Source organism: Rhinolophus sinicus, chromosome 16, assembly GCF_057876585.1.
Source record: "Rhinolophus sinicus isolate RSI-liver-muscle chromosome 16, RSI-T2T, whole genome shotgun sequence".
Classification (NCBI taxonomy): domain Eukaryota; kingdom Metazoa; phylum Chordata; class Mammalia; order Chiroptera; family Rhinolophidae; genus Rhinolophus; species Rhinolophus sinicus.
The window spans coordinates 31864277-31885048 of NC_142516.1; the positions used below are offsets into that span (position 1 = coordinate 31864277).

Sequence of the window (20772 nt, forward strand, 5' to 3'; positions counted from 1 at the left end):
TGCTCTTAAGCTTCTCCTGCATAGGAATTGCAAGCCATCGCTAGGCTTGCAAATTTATTATTTATACTCAAGGTATGCTAATCACAGATCCTGAAATAAGCTAAGGGCTATCAGCATCCCTCACACCCAGGACACAGAACATAAAGGTTACAGACTTTTGGAATAGGAAGACAGCAATTTGGGGCTAACTTTTGACTAATCCTGGCAGGAAAGAAAGCATGTGGTAGAAAGCTCCACAGACTAATACTGAAAAAGTACATGACGAGGAGAGATAAAAGGTGGGTGCCGATGGAAACAGTAGACCACAAGGATCTGTCCTTACAGGTTTGACAGGGCCAGGTGTAATGGATGTTTCAACCACATGGTTCTTACTTGGCAATCGGTGCAGCCAGTGCTGGGACAGTGGCAGTGCTGAGGCAGGTACACACGGATAAGCAGTGCTCCTGCAGCTGAGTGCACTGAGCTACCTGCTTAGCTAGGCCACATGCTCTGGCATCGATCCTAACTTACCTCAGATGGGCCCAAACAGCCCATCCTGGAAATGGGTGTGGGTCTGCATCATTCCACATTCAGTCCTGCCTTACCTCATCAAGGGCAATGAATGAGCTAGCTGACTGGTACCCTCTACTCACATGAAGGTCTTGTACATCTTCACAGTTGCTCATACCACATCTTTCAGAAGTTCCCAGACCAGTTTAACATAGTCTGATCTGATCATTTAAACAGTCTTTAAGGCACTGCTCAGACTCTCCTGAATACAAATTGCTTGGTCTCTCAGATAGCCCCCTCTCCCGCTTCCCTACCCGACATGCATCAGGATGTACAAGGGAAAGGGGACTTTGTAGCAGCAAGCAGAGAACTTCTTGAGTAAGTGGTTCTCTGGCTTCTTAGATTTCCAGGGCATTGTTTCTTTGTCCCCGTTTGCTGCTTACCCTGCTGGCAATGTTGGCCCACTCTGCAGCTGGTATTATTCTACAGTCTTTCACAGCCTAGAAATAGCCTGAGGTGTGCCCTCTGGCAGAACGCATTGCACTGTCTTCCCCTGACGTTATTTTTCTTAGTCTGGTTGTGATGCCTATCACACCCCTCAGATCATTCATGTAACACATGCAACACACATGCAACAGACAACCTTCATAGTCTCTACTCCAAGGGCTTCCCTGTTGCACACGGGAAATGTCCCACATCTTGACCTCCATGGTCAGACATTTTCAAGAAGCCTCATTGATGCCTTTTTCAACATCTCTCTCTTCTATTATCTAGTGCGTCTTACCAGACTGTCCAGGCTCAGCAAGAATGAGTGCCATGATGGATTAATGATGTCCACTGCAGATAAATGATAGGGGAGTCACACCAGGAATGATCCTTAATCTCTCCTTCCTCAGATCCATTAATCCAAATTAATCTGTCCTCTTTATTTGTATCTATTGAAATCCTACTCATCTTTTACAACTAGTTCAAGCTTTATTTCTTCTATGGTCAACCTAAGCTATAATGATCTTATCCTGCTCTGAATTACCACGTACCGATTTATCTAATATTAGTACCAGTTTCTAAGTGTTAATAGTAAATAGCACTTATTACTGATACTTGAAGTACCTTGAAGAATAGTGGTATCATTAACACAAATAAAGTATGACTGGTTTTAAGGGACATATGAATGGTTAGTTATAAAAGATATCTGGTGCCCTGACCATCAGGAAAGAAACTTAGGAGTTCTCTGAAGATACTATCAATAAACTCTTTTGGCAAAAAGATATCAAAAATAGGGCTGGAGACAGAAACAAAGAGCTTTGCTTAAACCAGAGAAGAGAGCATTAAGTCTGGTCACTATACCTCAATAGTAACAGAAGCGAGATCACTTACTATGGTTTTCCATCCTGTACTGTGATACCACTCTCCATACTGCATTATAGCTGGCGGTATGCAGCCTGAGATCCCCTTTTCTCTATAGACCAGTGACCCTTTATGGAAAAAAGGGTTTTCCTGCTCTATTATACAGAAAGATTAAGAAGAGTGCCAAGGATGTGAAGTACTTCCTTCAATTGAGGAATCACAGATAGAGGCAATAACATTTTCTTCACGTTTCTTCATGTATACAATAGGTTGTTCACTAAAACACAACCTCTCCCATTAAAATGTGAACTCTATGGAGCAAGGACATTGTCTAGTGTGTTCACCACTGTGTCTCCAACATTTGACTCACAGTAGGCGACTAATATGTCGGACAATTAAGTTCGCGAAACTCATCCTAGAAAAAATGCTACACTCCTTATTGCTGATATTCTACAGTCACCTTTGAAGTACTCCCCTTGGGAAACTATGCACTGACGCCAGCACCTAGTCCACCCTTCAAAGCAATTTTGGAACTTTTTCTGGAATGGCCATCAGAGCTGTCGTCGTATTGCCCTTGATGTCCTGAATGTCAATATTTCCTTTATCTTTGGGTAAAGAAGCCATTGGGGGCTAGATCAGGTGAATAGGGAGGGTGTCCCAATAGTTATTTGTTTACTGGCTAAAAACTTCCTCACAGACAGTGCCGTGTGAGCTGGTGCATTGTTGTGATGCAAGAGCCATCAATTGTTGGTGAAAGGTTCAGGTTGTTTTCGTCTTTTTCATGCAGCCTTTTCAGCGCTTCCAAATAGTAAACTTGGTTAACTGTTCAGTTGGTACCAATTCATAATAAATAATCCCTCTGGTATAAAAAAAGGTTAACAACATTGTTGCAACAAGTTCGCGAACTTAATTGTCAGACCTTGTATTTTACTAATGAATAGTTAATAAATATTAAGTGAAGACAAGACAAAGAAACATTTAATATTTCTATCCTACAATATGTCTGTTTTTGAGAGAGGTAATCATCTTCATTTCATATTCTTCTTTTCCTACTGCATCTGTTGTGCAGTGAGGACAAAGTTGTGCATTGAGGAGATCAAATGGGTCATAAACATAAAAATACCGAAACATAAAAGTTAAAACTATAAAACTTCTAGACACAGAACAAAACACAAGAGAAAATCTTTGTAACTTTGGTGTAAGCAAAGATTTCTTATGTAGGACATAAAAAGCACCTATCACACAAGAAAAAAGGAAGAAATTAGATTTCACCAAAATTTAAAACTTCTGCTCTTGAAAGGACACCATAAAGAAAATAAAAAGGCAAGTAATAGACTGGGGGGGAATATTTTTAATTCATATATTCACAAAGGACTTGTATCCAGAACATACAAAGAGCTCTTACAACACCAAAACAAGAGGCAAACATTCTAATTTTTTAAATGGGGGGGAAAAAAAAAAAGATTTAAATAGACTTCACCAAATATGAGATATTGGTGGTAAATAAGCACATGAAAAGATGCTAAATATCATTAATCACTGGGGAAGTGCAAACTAAAACCACAACGAGATACCACTATACACCTGCTAGAATGATTTTTCAAAAAAGCTAACAATACCAAGTGCTGACGATGAAGCAAAGGAGCTGGGACTCGCATACAATGCTGGTAAGCATAAACTTGTACAGCCACTTTGGGAAACAGTTTGACAGGCTTTTTTCTTTACCAAGTCAAACACTCACTTACTATAAAACCTAAGATTTCACTCCTAGGTATTTATCCAAGAAAAATGCAAACATACATCCACAAAATGACTTTATACTAGTGCACTGACTGGGGAGATGGTTAGTTATAAACATCTGTCAAAACTCAATAAATTGTGCACTTAAAATGGGTGCATCATTTTGTATGTACGTAAATTACACTTCAATAAAGTTGAAAAAATAATTATTTTGCAACAGTTAAGGAGTTACTTTAAAGCCTTTTTTTGTTATCAGTAGTGGCCAGCCAATGAATCATTACAGAGGTTAATCAGTCATTGGTAATGTAGGATCATCTCTGACCCATGAGTCTTCTGAAACTTACCAGAGGAATGGATTGTCTGACCAGTGGAAATGAAGTAGGTTAGAGAACTTGTTTTCCAATTCACAGAAGTTAGAGTGTGAATTTGCACACTCTTTCATGATAAACCTAAGTTAATTTTTAAAAAATCAGGCCTAAGCTATGATAAGAGTTGTAAAAGCTATTTTTATCAGAAAGCTAATGCTTCAAAAGTGAAGAATCCCCACCGTGGGAAAACAGAACATTTCTCATACTGACTGGGGCCTGGACCTTCCAGAGGGCAGAGAATCATCTGGCATGTGTACAGGCAGGCACACACACACACACACACACAAACACAAACACACACACAATCACGAACACACACACACACTATCACAAACACACACACACCCAAATGGGCAAAAATGCCTCCCTAGCCACACTCTATATGGCACCGGGGAAGAATAGCTCCGTCATCAGAGGAGCAGGTTAGAATAGCCAGACGTTTTCATCAGGTTTTTATTTGTAACGTGACTTACAAATGTTTATTATGATCACGTTTAAAAGTGTCAGGCACTGGAAAAGCTTTCTGTGTTAAGTACAGGAAGGAGAAAAAGCAAAGTAAAACCTGCTCACTGCCCTCTACCTGTCCTGCCTTGTACTTCTCTCCCCCTCTACTCTTTGCCCCCTCAGTCCCAAGTCAGTGCTAAAACCACACCGGAGGGATTGGGTTGGCCCCAATGTAATGAAAGGCCTAGGATGAAGCTATAGATAAGTAGGCAGAGGGGGGATGAGTTCAATGGACATTTGCCATTTGTGGCTCCTAGCATCCATGTCCCCTTCCTAAGAGTACTCTGGTGTCCTTTCAGGTTTGTTGGGAAAGTGAAATCAAATGTTTGCCTTCTCTTGACAGAAACCAAGGAGTTTTCCTCTGGTTCCTTCCCCCAGATCCTTTCTCCCTATCTATATCCAGACAGAGTCATAGATGGCATTTGACTTAAGCTTGACCAAGCAAATGATCTCCTGGGACTTTACTTATTTAGCAGAGTGAAGTGAGAAGCACAGAAATGGTTTGCAGTGGAACCAGGCAAGACAGCTGAGCAGTTCCGTCCCTGTCAGTTCCAAGCTTGGTCCCTTAGGTTTCCCTTCCATCCTGTGAGGCTCTCCTCAGTGGAGAAAGAAATATTTTAAGTCCCCCTTCCTCCCCTGGCCCCTATCCCTTCTCAATCCCTGTCAGAGTTAACGTCTCTTATCAGTTTGGTGTATTTTCTTCCAGACAAATTCCATACATCTCATTCTTGCTTGAAAAAATACACGTATGTGTCATATATAAATAGGGTATCACCGTATTTTGCCGTGTATAATGCGCTCCCATGTATAACATGCACCCACGTGTTTGGCCCAAACTTTCAGGGGAAAAAATCTTTTGTTTTAATTTTTCAGTTCAAATTTTCATGTTTATATTTAGGTACTTGTTGTTTGTATTATAAAAGAATCATAGCATTTACTTATTTATTTCATTATTATACTTTTAACTCATAAGCATAAAGAATGAAAAACATTTATATAGCTATGGAATTAGTACTACCCATGTATAATGCGCCTCCTTATTTTTCCCTCACAAATTTGGGCAAAAAAGTGCGCATTATGCACGGCAAAATATGGCACACATATTGTTATACAACTTCTTTTTATGAGATGTGATCTTCTATTAATATTTCTTTTGTATCTTCTCATCATCCCTGATTAAAACTGTACATACAAAAATCCTGCCGAAGTTAAGAATCTGGGGGTAGTATTGTACTCATTTAATTTCACTATTGTATAGCCATTCATTACCCATAATAGGATGGATTTCGGCTTAAGTTCAGCTGTACAATGAAGCTCCTAAAGAATGCTAACGATGTGTCAGGCTGAAAAGTTCTCCTAGGCAACATGGAGAAGGTTCCTGAGCAGGGATAGCTTATGATGAAGACAATGTTTCATGAAAAAATAATATGGCAACAGTGTATATGATTTAGACCAGAAGAAGGAGAGATTGGATACCATGCACTAGACCAGTGGTTAATAGAGAATCGTGGATCTGAAGAAATAAAAATCTGGATTACAGTTTATGGCCGGTGAAACGGAGAGAAACTTTTACTGAATTATAAGCTAGACTAATAGAGTGGAGAAAACAAATGATTGGAATTAGAAGAGCTAGATTCAAATTCCAACTCTGAAATTTATTATCTATGTGACCTTTGGCAAGACATTTCCCTGCTCCATACATCAGTTTCCTTGTCAATAAAATGAAGAAGTTAGAATATTAGGGGCTCTAAGACTTTTTTTCAGCAGAACCCTTTTTTTTTCTGGGGAAAAAAAAGGCAAGATTTTTCTGGCTGAAGCATGGATAAAGGGCTCAGAGCCCCAGCTAGCCTTCATTTCACCTCTGTTAGCCACCTCTGAGGCATTCTTGAGGAATCTCCAGAGGACTAGGGAACAACATTTGAGAAATCTCTAAAGACTCTACTACCAACTCTAATATTCAGTGACTCAAGGGGGTTAACTTGGCAGAGGTACCTAGAAAAATAGTAATGGCTTTTCATAATTGCCACAGAGTCATGTAATAGAAAGGGTGAACTGACTTCCGATAAATTTGCCTGTTTCTCCTTATAGGCCAAACCCAATTTAATGTCCAAAATCTCATCCAAACATTGTACAAATGGTAATCTAACATTTATACACACAATTTACTCACAAATAACTCACTACCTAATAATTCAGCTCATTTCAATTTGGCATCCTCTAGTCAAACGGTCTTCCTTTTTAAGCAAAATCTGTCCCCCATTACTGTCATCTGAAAGAAAGTTCCATATTCCACCTTCTGGAACTAAACCAAATAAATCTAACCCCTCTTCCACAGGACAGTCCTTCAGAGCTATGAGGTCTGCCTTACCACGCTTTGTTCTCTCTCTGGCCATGAAATATTCCATGGAGGTGGGCTGCTCGTTTTGGTTCAATTCAACATTTTCTCAGCATCTAAGTGCAAGTAGATTTTCATGTATTCATGGTTTTAAAGACGTAATCAAACCTGATGGTCTTCCTTAAGACAAACGACTAGCTTCATATGAAGTATAAATAGAAACAAAATTCATGATATGGTAACTGTTCTTTTCTTGCTATACATTAGCTGCTCCCTGTATCAGAAGTAGATTGCTACATCTTTTGACCTAAAGCAAATTGTGAAAACATCCAGCCAGGGATCCAGAGAGATCCAAAACTCAAGATCCAATGAAGCAAGTATAAATGACTCTAAAGTTCATAATCTCATCAACTCTTAGGGGAATATAATTCTCACTAGTACAAAATTCAATTATCACAAAAGTGTTCCAGAATATCAATGTAAGAAAGCTTCCTTCACCATTCTTCATCCTACCCATTCCATATTCCATTAAATTCAGGGTCTGTGGCTTGGGCCTAGATATCTGCCAGTCTGGGTAGTTTGAAGATGGGGAGTAGAAAGTATGACTGAGTCCCTAAGGAGAAAGCAGGCCAGCACAGCCACAGTCTGTAATGCCTGTGGGAGCGCTGGGCCTTTACGGTTTCCTGTGCTCTAGTTGTCCTGGTAACCTGAGGCCTCCCTATTTGTGTTGGCATCTTGGGGCCAAGAGCGGAAGCAAAGCTGGAGCACCAGGAAGACTTGCAGGAAAAAAATGTGGGTAATGCAGCAGTTATGCCACAGGAGGGTCAAGCCTAGGGCATAAGAATGACCTGTTTGGGGAGAGGGCAGGGGTAGTATCTGGTAAAAATTTGATTTCCAGATTCTACTTCTAGCGTTTCTGATTCATTAGGTCTAGGATGAGCTCAGGAACTTGCAATACCAAGGAATTCCTACCAAGTAAGACAAAGACCACACTTTTGAAAGCCCAGGCTAAGCAAACAAATCAGTTGGGGAGCAAAAGTATAACCAGCAATCAATTTCAGAAAGCCAATATTCTAGAACAGTAGTTCTCAATTCAGGGTGGAGGAGGTAAGGCGTTGGGGGGAGGACGGAGACTTTGCCCTCCAGGGGACATCTGGCAATGTCTGGAGATATTTGGGGTTGTCACCACTGAGAGGGTACTACTAGTGGGGAGAGGCCAGGGATGCTGCTAAACATCCTAAACACGACAGCCCCCACCCCCCAAACACAACAAAGGATTATCCAGCCCAAAATGTTAGTGTCATGGTTGAGAGGCCCCTCAACCCCATCACCCTCCATCCATAGAAATGCTACAGTTTTAGGTCACAGTATAGAAACGTATGCGAGGTCTCCTAGAAAAAAATTGAAACTTCAGAAATGATTTTAAAAAAAATAGTGAATGTTATTAGAAATATGGATAAGGAGATGAGAACAACAGACAATAAAAGGAGGTAGGTATGGACAACAGCTGTGAGCCAAAAAGGGAATCAAGGAAGGACAAGGCACTGGGTGACAACAGTGAGAAACGAATGCTGCTCCCTCGGTGGGTGCAGCCTATTCATATGTAGGAGACCAGTAAAGAGATGATAAACCTATTAAAAATAACATATAGGCAAAAAAATAAAAAAATAAAATGAAAGAATAATGGATAAAGGAATTGTGAAGAAGTAGTAGCTTTAGGATTTATTAAGCATAAATCTGGAATGAAAAGACGTTAGATACTCTTCTGCAAAACAATGCTAAATAAAGACACTTCAGCAATGATAAGAAAAGAAAATGAGAAGACTCCTAGAAGGAAGTCAAGAATTACACAAGAAAGGGGGAAAAAGTTATTTATAATCTTCTAGCTCTAATCAACCCCAAGAAAGATGGGTCCAGAAAAAGTTCTTTGGGTTTACTGAGCAGAGATAACGAAAGGGAAGAGAAGTTGGAGAGACCTGAGCACACCTCCAAGAAGTCGGAGAACTCTTCTCAAAGGGGAAGAGGGCAGAAGTGGTGCTCATGGAGAGTGGAGGAGTACGGCTCAAAGAGGAGGAGGAGGAAAGATGTTTCTGAGAAAGAAGGGAAAAGAGAAGGGAGAGATTTGGCGGCCACTGTAAGAAGAGGGACTTTAGGTACTCATTCTCCTAGGGAAAGAGAGAGAGAGAGAGAGAGAGAGTAAATGAGGAATTTTTTAAAGTTTTGCTTGAGAGATTTGGGAGATGAGATAAAACCTTCATCTCCCCCCCTTCTGAGAAACCTTCAACAAAAACTGGCATTACTCATCAGGACTTCGGGCTTTGGGTTTATGTTTTTTCTCAGTTGCGACAACATGTAAGACTGGCCTCCAAGCAGATCAAGAGCCTACATAGTTACGCATGCTTTTAGGGTGTCTGAGGTGACTGTAACATTTCTGGAGCAGTCGAAAGACAGCCATGTGACAGGTACTAACTCCCAGAGTTTAGAGCTGGCTAACACAAGAGTCACTCACCTCATCTAGCTACTTAAATTTAAATGAACTAAAATGAAAGAAAATGAGAATTCCAGTTCCTGAAGTCCCACGAGCCACAATTCCAGGCTCAACAGCCATAAGTAGCTGGTGGCTAATGATTAGACAGGCCAGGTAGAGACTATTTCCATGGCTACAGAAAGTTCTATTGGACAGTGCTGGAGTGAACAGAGGTTAGACAAATAAGCCAACAAAAAACAAACCCTTTTCAATTCTGTAAAGAGCTGCCACATTGAAAAAGAAGTAGACTTCTTCCATATTGTTTCAAAGAACAAAAGTAAGGGAAAATATGAGCTGTTATAGCAAGAAAGATGTCAGCTTTAGAGCTCTCTAGAACTAAAGGTAGATAACAGTAGAAGGCGGGCACTGCAGGAGGAAGTGACCCATTCCATTTAGAGACAGACAAGCAAAGACCTACTTGATCATCTTTCAGAGATAAGAATTAGATGCCTTCTGCGTAGCTAGTTTTGAGTCTATAATTTTAAGAGCAGTTTGCAAACAAGATAAAGGTAAGAGTCTCATAAATGGAATTTTAAAAGTCACTACTACTGCCATAGTAGATTATGGGAAGAGGTAGGAAAAGTAAAAGCAAGTAAGAAAGTAGGGAAATTAGTCAAAATTAAGGGACTTAATTACTGGCAATAAGGTCCCTTGTGAATGCAATGATTTGTAAGCAGAAAAAAAATAAAGCAAAATTTGGTGAGAATGGTTCTAGTGGTACAGAGATGGCGTAGGAAAACTTCAATATGGATTATCAATAGAAACTTGACTACTTGTATAATTGAAATCAGTACTACAACCAGAGAATCTTTTATATTCTTTGCAAGAGAGAATATTGGCCTGTTTGGATATAACAATTATATGTTCTTGAAACTCTGGCCCCTCCTCCCCTCCACTGCCATTCACCACAGCCTTACAAGTCATCTCTCTCAGTTCCAGAAACTCAGCCTCCTTTAAGAAGTCTTTTCATCTTCACAGGAATGACTCTCCCCTCATTCTTCTCCAGTCTGAATACAAAATGCCAAAGAATGCTGTCTCTTAAAACATCTGTCCTCACTGTGAATTTAACACACCCTCATCTTCCACCCCAAAATGCATCTGGCTTGATTATAACGTAATACACTAAATATACATATATTCATATTCATATATTGACTTAACGGTTCTATTACCAGTGCATGTTAGTTTGTGTGCGTGTACATGAGAACATTCATGCACACACGACAACATCTATTGTTGGCAAGCATTTAGGAATCTGACCCTAGGATTATGAAATTCACTATACAGTGCCTAGCCCAATACTGAGCTTAAATGGTCACTCGATGGACTTTACAATAATGGACATGTCATGCGTCTGGACACAGAATGTAGGAAGAAGAGACTCAAGCAAATGTGAATTTCAAAACTTTTTTTCGTGTAGGAAAAGTAATGGAAACCTAAGTATCTTTTGCTGTATCTACAGAAAGAATGTTTAATAACAAACAGAAGACTAAAGTTTTGATAAAAGCAAGAATAGAGTTTACAGAGTACAGAATGAGAAAAAGGTGATAGAAGAGGAAAGAAGACAGAAATGGATCATGCAGAATAAATAAAGACTAACCTTTTAAAAATCTGAGGTCTTCCCAAAGAGAAAAGAGGAAAAAGAGAAGATTTCAACAAGAGAGTGTTAAAGATGGAAAAGAGCCAGAAAGGGCTGTGGGCTTAAAAAAAAAAAAAAAAAAAAAAAAAATCAATGAAGAAGCAGTGGTGTATGTTGGCAAACAGAAGTGTAGAGTTGAGGGGAGGGAGAATTTATAGTAGAGGAAGTTGGTGTGAAGTTTTCCTCTAAAGATGCCCAGCAGAGCAAAGAAGGAATGAAGGCAAAGGCCACTGGCAATAAGGTAGGGCTGGGCTGAAACAGCACAGGAGAAAGCAACAGGGCCCAAAGTAGGAATTTTTTATTTTTAATTAACTGACCCAGATTTTCTTGTTTGGGGCCAAAGGCGACTGACTGCAGGGTTTAAGGATCTTTAAAATAAATTATAAAGAGCTTAATCCTTGTAGTTGCCTTTGGCCCAAGATAACATAAATTATAAAGATCGTGATAGAGTTTCTGAGACAAGTACCAAATACCATTAGAAATACCAGCTCGAATAAAACAGCTTTAGCTTTCTCTTTCTATCAGCCACATACATACAGAAATTTTATAGCTACATACATGTCCACAGAAGACAGTAAGTAACCTAACATCGATGGTAAGCCTGAGTTACCTGTCTCTGTATACTGTAGCTCAGTGCCCCCATCCCAAGAAACCTTTTACTTGGTTCAGGATACATAGTGCAGGTTAAAGGGCTGCACAGAAAAAAATTAAGGTTAAAAACCAAGACTGTAAGATGCAGGAGAGGGAAACCAGGTATGCTATGCTACTGATACAGAAGAACAGAGGCATTAACAACAGAGAATTCAGTCAAGTCAGTGAGGGAAAATACAGCACAAAAGCAAGACAAAGGAAAAGACTAAATGCCATTTAACTATTCTTGATAGCCTCACTTTGGGTTTTAAATCAAATATTGAATCAGATTTTTCAACTTTTCTCTTTAAAACTTCAACACAATTAAATTGTTTGATAAATGTAGTCATGCAATTTTAAATGACTATAAAAATAACAGATCAGTGTCTCCCTTTTTGGCAGACTGAATCAAGCCGTAATGCTACATACAGATAACCTTGCCTTGAAGCCACTCACTACTCTTCCTGCTCAGAGACCATAGATTCTACCTGTAAGGTCAAACCCCAATTCCTCATCCAGGCATTCAAAGCCTTTAATGACCTAATCACAACTGTAACCAAATAACTTTAATTCCGGCTACTCCCTAAAGCGCACAGGCCTCTGGACAGACCTTATCTCTGGGGGTTGGTCATCCCCACCTTCCTACCTGAGGAGGCAGTCTTCACCTACCTTTGCTGGCCGAGGCCTGCGCTGGTGCGGTACCGGCCTGCAGCCCGTTAGTCCCATTGCTCTGGCCCCACAGCCCGCACGCCTCCATCCTGGGCCCTTTTCTGGGCCTCGCCGACTCTCCATTCTATCCAGGCCCCTTTCCCTCTCCACACGAGTTTCCCTCCCCAAACAGAATACTTGGGGCCTTCTCCCTGTTCCATAATGTTCTCCCAGGGGCTCGCTCCCACCTGCCCCCATTCAGTCACAAGCCCTGCATTCGCGTCTACTAGGTGTTTCCCAGGTGGGGTGAAACGAGGACCTGCACCCAACAGGGACCCCTCCCCCCTCAACTTTCTCAGGTGCTTCCACGACCCTCCCGAGGCTCCGGTCCCCCAAATCTCCCCACTGCAGCCAATCTAGCCTATCCGGCCAAGGCGGCGGGGGTCAGCGGTGACTCACCGGAGGGCCAGCGGCTGGGGGGCCGGAATGCGCTCACTTCCTCACCGCGCGCACCTGCCCGGCCGGCACTGCTGGAGCGCAGCCCGGCCGGGCCTCCGGCGGATGTTTTCTGTCCCCGCGCAGGCAGCGCGCGCCAACCGCCCCCTCTCACCCGCGCGCCAACCGCTACGCCCCCCACAACTGGCATCTCCAACGGCCGCAGGAATCACCGGGTTGTGCCCTAACCACTGACACCCCCTACACATATGCATGCACTCACACACACACCAACCAGAAGTGTGGCCTCCATTCCCAAGAAGCTACACAGGTACACACAGGAGCGCGTGCGCGCCAACAGGCATGCAAGTGGGTTCAAACAATACCTCCTCGCTGCTCCCCAACTTCTGGGAAAGGGACCGTGGCTCAGCCCCAGCCTTTCTTTCCAGAAGCCCCCTTCTCCTGTCTGTGTCCGGCCACCTCTTCTTCATTAGGGACAGCTCTCACTCTCAGTCCCCATTACCTCACACCAATCCCCACTGGGCCCCTTTGCTTCCAGCATCACCACCACCACATTCATGCTCCCTAGCTCCCCACTGTGTCTGACCCCTATTGGGTTGGTTCCAAGTTGCAGGAGCAGAAGGTAGTCTATGGTCCAGATTCCTAGGGTGTCAGCTGGTGTGCCTTCCTGAGAAAGGTGGCGGAATAGCTTCCAACCACTGTCAAGACTTCTGGACCCTTGTGCTTGACAAGCCTTCTAATCCGCCTGTTCCAAACAAGAAAGCAGTCCCAGGCCATGCCTCCCGCAGACCAGCCTACATCAGGGCACCCTGCTTCAATGGTGAGTTTTCTATCTCTTGGCATTCCTCTGAAATGGAAAGGGTATCAGACCTGACTAAGGTGAATGTGTGGAATGGTCTGCATCTCCATCCACTGAAGCTGTTTTCTTGGAAGAGAACAGATAGGGAGGTTGAGGTGGACTGATGAGTTATTTCTGGATGGTGAACAGGTGAGAGGCAGGGAAGCCCTCCACAAAAGTCAGCCAGAAGTAGTATCTGATTCACTGGGTGACAGGAGTGGGAGTCTTGGAGTAAATGGGACTGGAGACTTAGAAGGAAAAACACAATAAATGCCAAAGCGATTGGCCCTGTGGATATGACAGGAATACTTGGAACAGGGGTCTCTGGAGTGTAGAAAAATGAAAGAAATCCAGTTTGGCCTGGGGCCCGGCCATTAGTACCCAAGAGATGGTCAGCATTAGTCAGAAAGGAGAATTTGAGAGTTTGCATCGGTGGGGAAGGGCATAAACGGATGAGAATCCATGAGAAAAAGGAGTCCTAAAGTAAGCTAGAAGAAAACGATACCTCTTCCCAGGGTGGAAGAGAAGGTAGTGTGCTGTAGGTTTTATCAGCAACAGTTTCTCAAACCAGACACTTAGACTTTCAAGGATACCAGGAGCAAAAGCAAACCCTGGAGGGAGTTTTTGAAGTAGGTGGCAGGAATGACATGGAGAATGAGTGTCAAAGGGGCAGAAGTCTATGCTTAGAAAGAGCAACACCCAACTGAGGCCTTCAGCTGTGCACAGAGCTGCTCAATGGCATTAAGACTATGTCTACCTATTATGTCTCTAAGCGCTAGCACCAGACACAATAGTAGCCAGGATTTTCTGAGGGCTATGTGCAGGGGACAGAGCTAAGAGCATTACAAGCATTATCTCATTTAATCCTTAACAACCCTATGAGTTGGTATTACTATCCCAATTTATAGATAAGGAAACAGGTGTAGAGAGATGAAGTAACTTGCCCAAAGTCACATGGCTCTTAAGTGGAGTCAGAATTTGAATCCAAGTAGTCTGACTCTACAACCTATGCTCTTAATCACCCATCTTGAGGTTCTCCAGAACCTGCAGAAAACCCAAAAGAAGATGTCAGAGGGTAAATCCCTAAATCCCCATTCCATAACATACGGGGTACTTCTGGGAAACTGGACTGACTCATACCACTAGGGCGTTATACAAGATGTTCCTCTTTGAAAGAACCATCCCCAGATACAGGGAGATCCTGTATCTGCTCTATGTTTAGGGGTGATGAACAATGGACAGTCCATCTGTAGGAGTCCTGTGGAAAAGAGACCCCCTCCAACCTCTGAGGGGCATCCATGTTTCCAGGATACTTCAGGGAGACCCTGCCCTGGGGTCTGAGAGAAACATTCTCCACTCCAGGTGCCCGTTCACTCTCCTGTAGCCTCTGGCCGGCGCACCCTACTGCAGCTCCTCGGTTTGGCTGGGGCACAGGATTAGCCATCCCCAGGAAATGCCTCCCTCCGGTCCAGGCAGGGATCCCAGCATAGCCACCCCTGGAGAGTGTGTATGTGTATGTGTGGTGTTGTGGGGCGGGGAGGTGGGGGGAGATGGTGGAATGCTCTCCAGGTCAGGAAGAGATCTGGGGACCACCTGGGGACCCTCACTCCCCCCACCTCCTTGCTGGGGAAGTGCCCAGTCCAGTGCCCCTTCCATGGCCACCTCCCTCCCCCTAGCTATGCGGGGGCATGAATCAGCTCTCACAGCTTGTTAAAGCTAGACCTCTTGTTTTCATGCCCTCACCTCAGGAAACAGAGTTACAGCTTTTCCAGCTCTACTCAGCAGGGGGCCAGGGTCCTCACTTTATAAACATCTCCAAGACTGTGAGAGCAGAGGGCACGGAGATGGTGTGAGACAGGAGCCCAGGGGAAAAGACAGAAAGTAAGACTCAAAGAGAGAAACAAAGAAAAGCCAAGGAGACAAGACCACAGTAGCCTGAACAGAAGCCAAGAAGGGTCCGAAAGGGCTGTGCCGAAGGAATGGCCCTAAGGATGCTCTGGGCTGGACAGGCTAAGGGGATCCTGGGAGGCCGGGGGATCATCTGCTTGCTGATGTCTCTGCTTCTCCAGCACCCAGGAGTCCACAGCAAGTGCTACTTCCAAGCTCAAGGTAAAGCTGGATAAGGCGTTAGGAAACGACAGGAGCAGAGGGCATTGGGAGGAGGGGGGCTTAGAGATGATCCTCTGTCAGAATACCCAGACTCCCTCCAGCTCGGAAACAGGAGACTAAATATAGGGGTAGCGAGCACTTACTTTCTCCTACTCCAGAGTGATTCCGTCTGCCACCACCACTTCCCCACACACTAACATTTCCTGTTCTTCCCTAGCTCCCTGCCACTATGATGGGAAATATTTTACCCTGGGTGAGTCTTGGCTCCGCAAGGACTGTTTCCATTGCACCTGTCTGCATCCTGTCGGTGTGGGCTGCTGTGACACGTGAGTGACTGAAGGTGGCCAGAGAGAATGGCTCTGACATGAGTGACTGAGAGATGGCCAGGGCAAGACTAGATTGCTGTCATGTGAGAATGAACAGGATAGCAGTAAGGCTGGCTGAACCTGAAGGTACCAACAAGAGTGTGAGAGAGTAAGGCTTCAGACCACAAAGTGAGGGAGGAAGGGGTAGATCCCGAGGGAAAATACTCCTGCTGTGCAACGACAAATCCGCATTTGGTAGGTGAGAACTTAGCTGGCGGACCAGGGGAAACTGAGGGAAGACATGGGAGGGATGCTGGGAGGGGGGTGTGAGGGAGGATCACTGCGGCCCTTCACTGTGCTGACCTCTTCCCCATTCTTTGGTTCCCCAGGTCCCAGCACCCCATCGACTTCCCCGCTGAGTGTGAGGTACGACAGGAGGCAGGAACTTGCCAATTCTCCCTGGTGCAAAAATCTGACCCTCGGCTGCCCTGCAAAGGGGGCGGGCCTGACCCAGAGTGGGGCTCAGCTAACACCCCTGTTCCTGGGGCTCCTGCTCCCCACTCCAGCTAAACTCAACTGATCACCCCTCTGCTGACTGCCCACTGCTGCTGCCACTTCCAGGGAAACCACTAGCAGCTGCCAATTTATTCTGAATAAATAAATTAATGCTACAGCTGAAAGCCTCTCATTGTCCGTGCCATTGGACCCCAGGTGGGAAAAATGGGCCCTACTGTAGTCCCGGTGCTCAGTTCTCAGTATCCTGACGAAAGGAGTGCCATGTAGGCCAGTTTCAGATGGTTATGGTGCTGGTGCTAGGGCCTGGAGCCGCGTATGAGGCCAGGGTCGGGCTTGTAGGCAGCACCTTGACGGGGAGGTCCCAGCTGAAGGTGTCTACAGGCACTTGCTCAGGCCCTGTCCAGGTGACCGTCTCGGGCTGGTGCACAGGAGGCAGGAGCACCAAACCTGGTTCTCGGGATGTTACAAATTCAAAATGCAATCTCCACTTCAGGGACACTGAAAAAACAGACAGAGGCAGAGACATTAGAAGTCGAGAACAAAAGCCAATGACAGGGTGTGGTCAGCAAATGAGCATAAACCTCTACTCGGGAAGAGGGGGAGAAAGCGAAGATCAAGTGTTTCTCTGAAGAAATCTAGTGTATGAAGCACAAATGTGACAATAAGGACAGCAGTGTTAAGAAGTAATAACCCAAGTGTGAGATAGTCAAGACGGGAGTGTGAAGTAACATTGGTGGGAACCAGAGATCAGTGCACCACAGGGTCCCAGTAGGCAGGGCTACGGAAGGAGATCTGCAAAGGTGGTAAGAGTTTAGGGGTCAGTGCATCTAGGAAACAATTTGAAGATGTGAGCAAGTGTTAAGGGTCAGAGACTGGATGTGGGTATGTCTGGGAGTGTGTTAGGAATCAGGATCCATTACACTCCACCTAAGCACAGTATTTTAGTCTCTCTCCCCACCTATTTTATTCGCTCTCCCCACCTCCAATAATAATCAGGGTCTCACCAATGGCTGTGCAGAAGCCTGGGGTGGAGCTGAGAGGGATGGGGAGGGAGAAGCTGGTTCTGGTTGTATGTAGGCAGGACTCCTGGTGCCGGGCATGAGTCACGTGGGACACAGAAGGGGCACCCCCTGCCCCTCGGCGCCGCTGGTACTCAGGCTGTACACACTCCTCGGTCTGTAAGCTTACTGAAAACTGGGAGCAAGAGAAGCGCATGCCAGTAGGCATTGGGGAGTGCTGACTCTAGCTGAGGGCAGCCCAACCTCAACCTGTTTTACCAAAGAGACCCTACTGACCCTACTATCCACTTCTACATACCCCCCCTCTTTATGCAGGCCCTTCTCCTTCACCCTAGCCCTTCAGACCCAGCGCCCCAAAAGCCCCTCTCCCTTCTCACCTGCAAACAAGCTACAGTTCCTTCCCCTAAGTTTAAGGTCCCCACCACGTCCTCGCCGAGTCTGTATACAGATTTGAAGATGCCAAATGTCCCAACTTTTCCTCGACCGTCACTGATATTGTACAGATCTGGAGAAAATGGGACACTGTAAGCGTGGAGTCCACACTGGGGAATGTCTAGAGCTAGGAGGCAGAAGCCAAAAGGTGGGGCTGCTTTTCTTTATAATCTGGGGTATCAGTGGATCCTCAGAAGTATATGGCAGTTAGGAGAACCTGCCTCTGAGAAATACTATGAGGGGAATACAGGGTGAGGCATTTGGAAAGGATTCTCACGAAGGCTTCGGCAGGATGTGGCAGCCATGAGGCGCTCCCCAGCCAGCTCAGTTAGCCATGAATCCTTCTTCCCACCTTCATCCTCCTCCAAGAATGGACTGGATGGGGCTACAGCCTCATCCTGGGGAAACCGAACGTCCTGAAGGCCTGGAAAGAGAATGAATGGAAAAGAAGTGCTCGGCAGGAACAAAGAGCAGAGGTTAGGGTTTTAGACTCCAACCTGAGAGGGCTGAAGGTAAAGGGAGCCACAGCTGAGGTACACATCTCAATCTATTCTCCAGAACCCTCCCTCCCCAACTCTGTTGCACCTTCACTAAGACCAGGAAGCTTCCCTCCAGCCCCTCTCACAAGCTCTCTAAAGATGATTCCTGCTTTGGTGAGGCTCTTCCCCGGCCCTTCCCTCCAGGAACCTTTACTTACCAGTCAACACAAGAACCCTCAGAGGGACCCTGAGTAAAGTGATGGGTGAGTTGACACGCTGGCAGCCAATGGTCAGTTTGTAGACATACTTGACTGACTGACCCCGAAAGGAGGGTGGTCCCTCTATGGGCAGCACTTCGCTGTAGGAGTCTGGTTGGGAAGTAGTAGTCAGGGCAGCCAGAGGCAGTCAGAGAAGTCCTCCCTCCAGGAGCCTTAGAAGGCAATCCAAGGGTGGGAGAAAGTCACTCACATGATTTGGATTCTCCAGGGTCTAGCCTCAGGTCACAGAATAGGATTTTTGGTGGAGTGGAAAGGATACACTGACCCCTCTCACCTGAAAAACATAAGGACTGCAGTTTAATGACCTCATTCTCCAGTACTGGATGAGTCTAGCACATCAAATGGGAGCAGTAAGCACTGCTAACAAAGGGCAGCCCACAGGAAGCTACTCCTCTCTTCTTGCTGCGAGGTAGCAACAGTCTCACATACCCAAAGCAACAATTACATTCCCCCACACCCCCAAGTCACAGAGACTATAATGACCCACCCAACGATTTAATAACTTCACCCTTCAGGGACAATTCCTCCATTTCTCTAACCTCGGTGTGGTAGAAAGACAGTCTGGCTGTCAGGCTGAACATCTGGCTGACTGGAGTCAGGGGGAGGCAGTGCTACTCGACTCTCACTGGCATGGAACTGGCAGTGGATTTGGGCACTGGCCCAGGCCAGAGCCTCACTATGGGAGGAGGGAAAGGAGGCATCAGAGGGGAGTTCCCGACCTCACCAATGCTCTTCCAAACTCCCTACCACATTATCTGAGACCAACATGGTTGAAGTGGCTGTCGTAGGGATCAGGGAATCCAGAATCCCAAAGAGAAACCGTTAAACAAACAGAAGCACACTGTGGGTAAAAAGGGGAATGGGAGGGGGGAGGGAGGAAAGCAGAAAAAGGGTATGTCAACCACATCTTCTGTTAAATAGCTCTTTCCTACAGTGAGAGCACCATGAGCAGGAAGGTGGATGTAACTACGAAACAACCTGAGCTCTGGCTTAGCACTGTAGATACCAAGCTTCCTCCCAGAAGGACCACCTTCTTCGGTACCAGCATCCTCACCTGGATGCAGAAGTGGCTGTGGGGGGCAGAGGGTTGGTGACTGTCACCATACACTCCAGCGCTTCCCCCGCCAGAAACACAGGACCTCGGCTCAGCTCTGCTACCACTTCAATCATGGCAGCTCCGGGATCGGATCTAGGAGACGGGGGGGGGGGGGGGGGGGGTGGGGGGGGGGGGTGGGGGGGGGGGTGGGGGGGGGGGGTCACAGGTCAGTACAATGGCTGGGAGGGTGTCTGAGTGAAGTCCAGGGTTGAGAACCGAGGAGACAGGCAGTCAGCACCACGGTGTCCAAAAGAAGCGCCTGGATTTGGGGACAAGGAAATGGACGGGAGGTACCGGGGGTAGCTGACTCAGTACTGCCTAGGGGGAGGGCGTCGCTCAGGGTCCCAAATGCCCGCTCCTCTCGGCATCGGGTTACTCCCCCTACCCCCCCCCCCGGAACCCCAGCCCGGCCTCCGCCCCGCTTCTCTCAAGGTTCCGCGTCCCAGCCCAAGGCCACGGACCCCCGTCACCTCGTGCCTCCAGCCCAGGCACCTCGCACGGTCGACACTGGGGGTCTCGGCACACGGAGACCCGCCCCTTCTGGACTAGGCCAAGTGCGTGGCGGCGTCCGCAGCAGAGGCGGGACTTCCCTTCAGCCCCTTCCCATGACCGGGCCCCTTCCGGCCGGAAGCGCCGGGCTGGCCGGACCGGAAGGGGCTCGAGTGCCGCCGCCTTGGGCCAGCTTCCCACGGCCTGGCCCTTGGGCGCGGGCGCTTCCCCAGACACCGGCCGGCGGAACCCGGCGCCCAACCCTGGGGGGTCTGGTGCTGCGGCAAGAGGACGCGGCTGAGTGTGCCGCGACCTCCCAGGCCGGTCCCGGGGGCGGTGCCTTTCGGGCTGGCTCCCCAGGCTCCTCCCCTTTCCGCGGGCCCAGTAGTCGCCCTTTGGCCAGGCAAGCTAATCATCGCGGCCCAATGACGACGAGGCCCGACCCTTCCCGCCCAGGACCCAGAGAGACGACCGAGAGGGAGCCCGAGGCGGCTTCATTGCTGTCGTCTCTGCCGCCGCTGCAGCAAC

At 46.1% G+C, this 20772-nt stretch overlaps 2 protein-coding genes across 5 annotated transcripts; one reads left to right on the plus strand and one right to left on the minus strand.

Annotated features, from left to right (window-relative positions):
• Positions 1-6232: 6232 nt before the first annotated feature.
• On the minus strand, positions 6233-20385 carry RGP1 (RGP1 partner of RAB6A GEF complex). Of its 4 annotated transcripts, none has more exons than XM_074330699.2 (9): positions 20226-20365; positions 19714-19848; positions 19199-19335; positions 18850-18933; positions 18600-18749; positions 18180-18326; positions 17848-17975; positions 17456-17645; positions 6233-16949 (listed from the first exon to the last, which is right to left on the minus strand). In XM_074330699.2, exons 2-9 carry the CDS (start codon positions 19827-19829, stop codon positions 16726-16728), a joined length of 1176 nt encoding a protein of 391 aa, XP_074186800.1. In that variant the 5' UTR covers positions 19830-19848; positions 20226-20365; the 3' UTR covers positions 6233-16725. The 4 variants fall into 4 exon arrangements, with proteins under 4 accessions (XP_074186800.1, XP_074186802.1, XP_074186803.1 ...); XM_074330701.2 differs by having other exon boundaries at positions 16566-16949; positions 20248-20385; XM_074330702.2 differs by having other exon boundaries at positions 16566-16949; positions 20233-20364.
• On the plus strand, positions 15501-16530 carry MSMP (microseminoprotein, prostate associated). The gene is made up of 3 exons (XM_019729078.3): positions 15501-15630; positions 15848-15956; positions 16325-16530. Exons 1-3 carry the CDS (start codon positions 15501-15503, stop codon positions 16503-16505), a joined length of 420 nt encoding a protein of 139 aa, XP_019584637.1. The 3' UTR covers positions 16506-16530.
• Positions 20386-20772: the final 387 nt, after the last annotated feature.